The sequence below is a fragment of the Urocitellus parryii genome, chromosome 4 (genome assembly GCF_045843805.1).
Source record: "Urocitellus parryii isolate mUroPar1 chromosome 4, mUroPar1.hap1, whole genome shotgun sequence".
Taxonomy (NCBI): Eukaryota; Metazoa; Chordata; class Mammalia; order Rodentia; family Sciuridae; genus Urocitellus; species Urocitellus parryii.
The window spans coordinates 57,408,390-57,417,080 of NC_135534.1; the positions used below are offsets into that span (position 1 = coordinate 57,408,390).

General features: G+C 40.2%; 1 protein-coding gene across 1 annotated transcript; it reads left to right on the forward strand.

Annotated features, from left to right (window-relative positions):
- The first annotated feature begins 1,223 nt into the window (after positions 1-1,223).
- LOC144254582 (interferon-induced very large GTPase 1-like) lies at positions 1,224-8,471 on the forward strand. Its single transcript, XM_077797925.1, has one exon. The coding sequence runs from the start codon at positions 1,224-1,226 to the stop codon at positions 8,469-8,471; it is 7,248 nt and encodes a 2,415-aa protein (XP_077654051.1).
- The last annotated feature ends 220 nt before the right edge of the window (positions 8,472-8,691 follow it).

The window sequence follows — 8,691 nt, forward strand, 5'->3', positions numbered from 1 at the left end:
GTTTCAGGATATCCTGGCTTTGAGGGTCTGGGTTGAAAAATCTGCTGAGATCCAAATTGGTCTCCCCTTATATGTGATCTGATTCCTCTCTCCTGTGGCTTTTAAGAGTCTATCCTTATTATGTATTATAGGCATTTTCATAAAAATGTACTTTGGTGTATATCTGTTGTAATTTTGTACATTTGGTGTCCTGTAGGCCTCTTGTATTTGGTTTCACAATTCATTCTTCATGCTTGAGAAATTTTCTGATATTATCTCATTAAAGAGATTGTGCATTTTTTGGTTTGAAACCCTGTGCCTTCCTCTATCCCAATAACTCTTACATTTGGTCTTTTGATGCTGTCCCATAATTCTTGGATGTTCTGATCATGGTTTCTTACTATCTTCACTGTGTGATCACTTTATTTTCCAGATTGTATATTTTGTCTTCATTATCTGATGCTCCTTCTTCCAAGTGATCTAGTCTGGTGGTGCTTCTTTCTATTGAGTTTTTTATTGGATTTATTGTTTCCTTCATTTCAAAGATTTCTGACTGTTTTTTTTTCCATCTTCCATCTAACCATATGCACTGCAGTGTCATTGGCTGCAAGACACTAATAAAATCCTGGATTGAGGAGATCATCATGAGCTATATTCATAGAATTGGATGACATCTATATATAAATAATTATTCATAAAATGAATAGAAATATTTACTAGGTGAAGATGAAATATAGAAGTTAGAGGTGTAAATTAGATTAGAAGTTCATTTTAAACTACAAGAAAGTAAATAAGCATTATATAACTTAAGACAAACTGACAGTGATAGGAATGAAACAATTCAAAGGAAAAATATAGAAGAAAGATAACCAAATGGTGGTATTGCACTATTTGAAAAAATAAGAATTGAGCTTAGAAACACATGGATATTGGCAAACTCCATGCCTCAGCCTCATACTTTCCATGCAATTGAGCTTGTGTAGTAAGTGCCCAAAGCAAGCTATTAACTTGCAATTCACCATAGCATATATTTTTAAAAGTCTATCCTGACAGTACACTCAATTATGTCTAGAATATGCACAGAAAAGTTTTGATAAAAATGTATTTTATATAAGTAAAGCAGGAGTTGAGAAGAACTTTGAGACTAGCTTTACTAATACATTCATACTTTTCATCATGTGGCTGACAGTTCCTAATCTCAGTACCCAGTCAACACTAACTGAATGTCTTTTTCTCATATAGCCATGAACACAAGCGAGCAGACGCCTGATGAGACTCTCCTCAGAAGCAAAAGGAGTCAAGATCTTCCAGAGATGCTCAGAGAAGTGGGACTGGAAGTTGAGTACTGGTTGATCAAGCTGAAGGAAGTCCTGGGTGTGACCTGTGCCCAGTCATTATGTTATTTAAAAGAAAAAGACCTCCAGAAGCTGAAATATGAGGTAAAATATCCATGGGAGAAAAGGGCCCTGGAGAAGCTGCTTGACCTGTCCCACTCAAATAGTCTTGCAGAGTTACAGGAGTCACCAGTGGAGAGAAAAAAGGAGAAGCAGGCAGAACAAGCAGTGAAAGAGCAGAGGAACTTGATGTCAGAAGGTAGACAGCGACAGGAAGAGGCAGTGAAGAGAAAGGAAGCAGAGCTGAGGCAAGCCATGGAGATCCCTGAAGAGAATATGCTGAAGCCTCCAAAGCCCCTAAGGGAAGTCATGGAAATCATGAAGAAAGAACTCAGTCCCATGGAGCAGATGCCATCCCACAGGCCAAACCTCCCAGATAGAGATCTGGTAAGATGGGCATCTGGAGGGCTGGCCCTGCAGGGAATATACAAAACCTGCCACCACATGGACCTGATACAGAGGAGAGAGGAGCTACTCATTGCCCCCAAGGAGTTCTCACTCTTTGGCCCTCAGCAGGGCACATTGATGAAATCTGAAGAATTTACATCTTCTCAAGAAGAAGTCATGTTCACCCAGTCTATGGAGAATTTAGGCTTCAGTTTAACTACTTCAGCCAAGGGTGGAGGTTGGGGATTTAGTTTAGAAACTGAACTGGATAAAAGCAAACATTCAGAATCCAAGCAAACCCACCTAACAAATTCTGAGTGCTCTTATTTCTGCTCAACCAAGTTCAGATACACTCCCATGGCATCCTGCCACTTCCCCATTGATCAGCTCCAGTTGTCCAATGCTGCTCTTCAGGAATTGAAATGCCTTGAAGACCTTCTGGATCAGACTACAGACCATCAGGAATCCCAGGTGCTGAAACACTGGAGTGAAAGATTCTTCCACAGGTTTGGCTCTCATGCTAACCAAGGCCCTCTGCACCTGGGAGGAATCTACTGGTGGAAGGCTGTCTCAAAGGGGTTCCAAAATTATCACCTAGTTGATATAAAGCAGCAGGCAATAGAGGCCCTGGATTTTTACATAAGTGGTGGCTACCATGGTTTTGGAATGAATGTTGCTGCAGGTATGAATGTGTCAGACTCACATTCAAAAGCAGCTATTCAGAGCAAAACTTTTCAAAACCTCCAAACCAAATTCCAATTATCTGTATCCAAGACAGGTGGACCACCAGAAGCAGATGACCTTGCTCAATGGAAAGCTGGCCTTGTTGCCAGCAATCAAACCTGGTGTGTCATTGACCGGGGATTCCAGCTGGTGCCTATTTGGGACATTATTCTCTCCAGCCACAGAAGTGATTTTAAAGATCCATGTAAGGTAGCTAAGTGTCTGAAAGACAATTACACTGCTCTGACTGGTCTTGCTTCCCAGATCCAAGAGGGAGAGGAGATACTGAGTGTTAGGCAAGAGGTTAGAGTTTTCCTAGATGCTGCAAAGTCCTGGGAAGTCTCTGATCCTGAAGAACAGCTTCAAAAGCTGATAAATTTTAAGCAAACACTGAGTCAAAAAACAAAAGGAAATGACACTTGGATTAACCTATGCCTCACAGATAAGGATCTGCAGACTTTTCTAGTCAATACCGTCAATTTTTGCAAAATGTCTACCAATTGTAAAACAAATTATATTAAAATTCAGTTGTGCAGCCTTCTAGATCCTCACATCTACAAAGTGGAAAATTTTCCTCAGACTCACTCCATTATGCACTGGATCAAACAGTCAGATTCAGAGCAAGAGCAAGTCCACATCTCCGATTTTTCTGAATTCATTAAAAAATTAACAAAAACACAGGAAGAATTCCTGGAAGTGAAGGTCCAAGAAGAAGTAGAAGAAGCTCAAAGAAAGGCCACATATGAGGTCTGCTTGGCTCTCAACAGCTTCTTGAGCCACTTGCAAGCAACAGAGCAGCCAGACACACAGCTCTTGCTACTTTCCATTGCAGCTGGTGCAGGATATCAGGTGGGAAGCGATATTTTTCAGCCTCTCCTGGGGCCTGGTGAGTTAAACTTCCTACTGGATGAAATGCAAACTGCCTTTAATGAATACCAGCAGCTCAAAAGTACTTCCAGCTATAGGGCCCATGCATTCCTGGTGTTCACAGGTCTGACAGCCACAGCTGAATTAAGAGCTCTATCTACAGAAGAGAAGACAAAACGCATGAAATTTATAATAAAACACATGGGACAATTATTTTCTAAAGAAGTTGTACATGTCCTCACTAAATTTGAAGAAGATCATGATTGGGAAAACCTAGAAAGAAACTTGAGATTACTCATTGATGGAGATTATGAAGCCACCATCTCTTCTTTGAAAAGGGATGACGTTGAAAGAGAGCTACTAAGCCTTTTCCATGAAAAGAAATGGCCCTGTGAACCAGATATTAATGAAAATAACACAAATGAAGTAATAGAAAATGAAGCCTTCCTAGACTTACTCCAGCGTCTAGGCCTACAACATTACTACCCTAAAAAAATGAGTAAAGCTAAATTTCATCTGATCTACAAGACTTCTCTTTACAACACCCAGCCCAATTCTGAAAAGGAACTTCCCTTTTATTTCCTTCAGAAGCTAATGTTGCTGGATTATGGACTGAGATACCTTGTCTTTAAAGACTATGGAAATATAGAATCTAAGGTTTCTCCAAGTGCCTTCAATCAGGAATATGAGGGTTTTGATCCATATGAAGACTTTGTTGAAGATAATGATACTCTCACTGATCCTTTGAGAACTCAGTCAAGGCCCCACATTCACCCCATGGATATCCAGATGACCATTTTTCACTGTGCAGATGATTTTGCCAGACAATATATTTTGACCAAACTTTCTACTTGTCAATTTGCCCTGCCTCTCCTGGTGCCAAATCCTTGCACTTCTCAAATCGAATTCTCTCTCTGGTCTCTCAGAAAAGTTAGGAGAAGTTGGCAGCAAGAAAAGAAATCACCACATGGGAAGAAGAGTCATAAGTGTCAGCAGATGTGTTGTGTCTCCACCCCCATTGTGTCCTTCATTAGGGTGGGCAATGGCCTGTCTGCTTCCAAATCTCAGATCATGAACTGTCTTCTCAGTGAACGTAAACATAATGTCTTTTTCCACCGACACTGCAGAGAAAGCAGCAAGGACTGCCTCTTGATGGGAGGCGTGGTAGAAATCTGCTGGTTTTGGCCTGGAGGGGAAGTGGAGGACAGGTTTGACAACTGTGTGACCTTCATGAATCTTCATGGAGATGCAAAGGAACATAAAAGGCAGCTCATTTTCCTGCAGGAGGTCTCTTCTCTCATTGTGGTCCTCATGTCAGCTTCTGATGACAACAAACAAAACCAAAAAATTGTCCGTGACCTATGTCAGTCATCAAGATCATTGATCTGCTTGCTAGATGACAAAGAAAAATCCAAACCCAGTAGTTCTGGTACAAGAGTGAAAATAGGCCTGAGGAACAGAAATGAGGCAGAATTAACAAAGGAGCTCACAACTACCATCAGACGTTTGCTAGAGCTCTCTGACACAGCTCACAGCCTAGAGGACTGTTCTCAAATTGCTCGCCAGCAAGGATTTCTTATTGATGAAGACCAGAGAGATTGTAAGGAGGGCAAAGAAAAGGCACAGATTATAATGGCTCTTTTAGGAGAAACAGAGTTGTCTGAGGTGAAGGAAACCTTCCTACCGCTTCAGGGACAACTGTGGCAACTTTGGTGTAGAAAGGACAAAGAACTTTACCATCTGAGAGAGAAGGGAAACCGAAGCATTGAACAACACAAGAGTGAGCTTGAGACAGAAAAACAAATAATTCGGCAACAACAGGTACAAAGAGCTTTTCCTCTCAATGATGTAATGTTCTCTGTGCTTCAAATTCTCCACAGCTACTCAGAAACACACACCACACTCTACTTCTTGCAATGGATGAGTGTGTTTTTAGATAAGTTGACTGAAGAGCATTTGGAGAACCTACATGAAAAACTGATTCATTTGTGGTCAATTGTGAAAACAGAAAAGCAAAGCTCCCAAAGCATGAACTCTTTGGAACTCTGCCAAAAGAAGATTAGTGACTATACCTTAGGAATTGAGCAATTTCTCAGAGAGGTTGGTCAGATCTATGAAGCTCTGGAAGAAACTTCCTCCACAAATGATATAGTTTTTCTCTTCCTACCCCAAATTGCTGCAGACCTGATGATAGTTGGTGTCCCCATAGAGCTGATGGATGGAGATGCTTCCTATGTGCCCCTAAAGTGGGTGGCAGCTGTTTTTGACAAGCTCTCTGAGAAACTTGGAGACAAACGGCTCTTTGTCCTCTCTGTCCTTGGCCTGCAGAGCTCTGGGAAGTCCACCCTACTAAATGCTCTTTTTGGGCTGCAGTTCAGTGTAAGTGCAGGCAGGTGTACCAAGGGGGCCTACATGCAGCTCCTAAAGGTAGAGGAGACATCCACAGAGGAACTTGGCTTTGACTTTGTGCTGGTTGTAGACACAGAAGGACTTCGGGCCCCAGAACTCAGCAACAAATCCCAGAACTGGGACAACGAATTAGCCACCTTTGTCACTGGGCTTGCAAACTTGACTCTGATCAATATATTTGGGGAGAATCCATCAGAAATGCAAGACATCCTACAGATAGTAGTCCAAGCCTTTCTGAGGATGAAACAAGTGAAAATTTCCCCCAGGTGCATATTCATACATCAGAATGTAGGAGAAGTTACAGCTAAAGACCAAACTACAGAAGGACGAAGGCGGTTAGAGCAGAGGCTAGATGAAATGACAGCACTGGCTGCTAAACAAGAAGAATGCTCAGATGTCACTCACTTCAGTGATGTCATCAATTTTGATGTCAATACTCACGTGTACTACTTTGCTCACCTTTGGGATGGCAATCCCCCCATGGCCCCTCCCAATCCTCGTTATAGCCTCAATGTCCAGGAACTGAAAAGTGTAATTCTTTTAACTGCCAAACAGGAATCCAGGGGAAGCATCATGAAGATATCAGATGTAAACTTCAGAGTTCAAGATTTATGGAGAGCCCTGGTAAGTGAGAACTTCATTTTCAGTTTCAGAAACACCCGAGAGGTCATGGCCATGAGCAAACTGGAAACCATGTATAACCACTGGACCTGGCAGCTCCGGAGTCACATGTTGGACTTGCAGAACCAGCTTCACAATCAGATTCAGAATAGAAAAATTCTGACACTTACAACAAGCATGATTGAGTGTCCAGTTACAGAGAAATATGAAACCATCAAGCAAGTACTTGAAAAATATTTTACTGAAGACCCAGAGAGAGAGATACTTGTCCAATGGAAAACCTATTTTGAAAATAAGCTACTAATCCTTAAAGATTCACTTATTTCAGACACCAAGAGAAAAGCCCATGAACTTATTAGTCTCAAAAAAAATCAAGAACAACTAGAACAGAAGAAGAGTGTATATGAAAATGAATTATTGAAGAAGAGCCAAAACTTGGCTTTAAGTGTAAAAGGTAAAATTTTGAGTGATGAAGAATTATATGAGAAATTCAGTCAACTTTGGGGAAAATGGGTTTGTGAAGTGTCCTCAAATCTCCCTCAAGCCACAGAGCCTAAAATTGATGTGGATGCTGAACACATCCTTTTGGAACATTTCAGAAAAGAGAAAAACATAGTAGAAAAACTAAAGAGAAATATTGGAAAGAATTTTCAGCTAGATTTTGGAAAACATGTCAAGATGTGTAAGGAATATTTCTTTCTCACAAAGAGTTTAGAGGACTGTGATAAAGTGTCCATTGATATGACTACTGATCGTATTTTTTCAAGATTTAATGAATATATTGAAAGTATTATGAATCAACAACGTGATTATGATCAAAGTGACTTCCATCAAATCCTGAGAATAATAGAAGAGGAAGTGAAATCTGAACACACCAAGAATAGATATATATTTACGAGCGAATACAACATTGAATTATCTTCATATTTATTTCAAAAAGCAACACAGGATTTTATGGAAAGGCATTGGGCATTTAGAAGAGCAAATGATCCTGTAAAATATCTAGAACAAAAGAAAGATGATTTTTTCATGAGTTTCAAGATTTCCTGCCAAGGTGCAACCTCTATCACATGTTTTGTTGATTTTCTGTGGCAAAAGCTCACTCCTGCTGTCTCTGCTACCATCCAGGGGAAAATGGTCCCTAGAATAGCTGGGGAGATAAGAACCTCCTACCCTGCATTCAATGGAAACAGGTCTAACCTGGAGAAACACATTCTCATCTCTCTAGCAGAAGAAGAAAATTTTGAAAATTATTGGCAATACATTTACAATCCAAAATCATTTTGTAGCAGTTACATTGAGAACTATACCAAAAAGTACTGTTCAGACAACAGAGATAAAAAAATAAAGACTTTATTCAAAACAAGTCTTGAGGACATCAAGTATACCATCCTCTCTGCCATTCATGAATCCACAGCAGTAGCTAAAGACAGAAGCAGCACTGCATCTGGGTGGCTGGATTTGTTCTGTGATCACCTGGGGAACAACTTGATTTTCCCAAGAAGAGATTTGATAAACATTGAGCACCAAGAGATAAAAGATATGGATTTTCTCAAAGAAGCCATGAGTGCAGGTTTGGAACCTGCAATGAAGAAAGTGGAACAGAACTTGTCAAGTATGCCTATAGAAGAAATGGTTCCTGAAATTGAGAAAATCCTCTCTGAACATCTCTGTGGATGTTGGAAACAGTGTCCCTTATGTAATGCAATTTGTACAAACACAATTCCTGAACATGATGGAGACCACAGTGTTCCATTTCATCGTCCTCAGGCTGTCCGTGGAGAAAAATGGTATAGAACAGACCACTTTGTCATTGATTGTTGTACTAGTTTAGTAGCAAGTGATTGTTTGCTTGTTTTGAGAGATGATTTGAAAATCCCATATAAGAACTATCGGCAGGCAGGAGGGGATTATGCCACATGGAGCATCACCCCAGATTCATCCACCCAGCCATACTGGAAATGGTTTGTCTGTCATTTCAGAACAAAATTGGAAGAAAAGTATCAGCTAAAATTTATAAATAACGGTCAAATCCCCTATGAATGGGGCAAAATCACTAAGCAGGAAGTGCTTAATGACTTGAAAAAATAATCTTCAATGACCACATAAATACCTTAGCATCTGTACAAAGTCACAGTACCAAGCAACCTCACAACATATCCTCCTTACAACTAGAGCTTTACATATTCCACTTTGAAATGAAAATGCTTAAAAAGTGATTAAATATCAATTCAAGAATTTAAGAGTTCCTGGAAAAACACTTGATATCTCTCTGCCTCAATTCCATTTGGATTAGAAAGAAATTACTAAA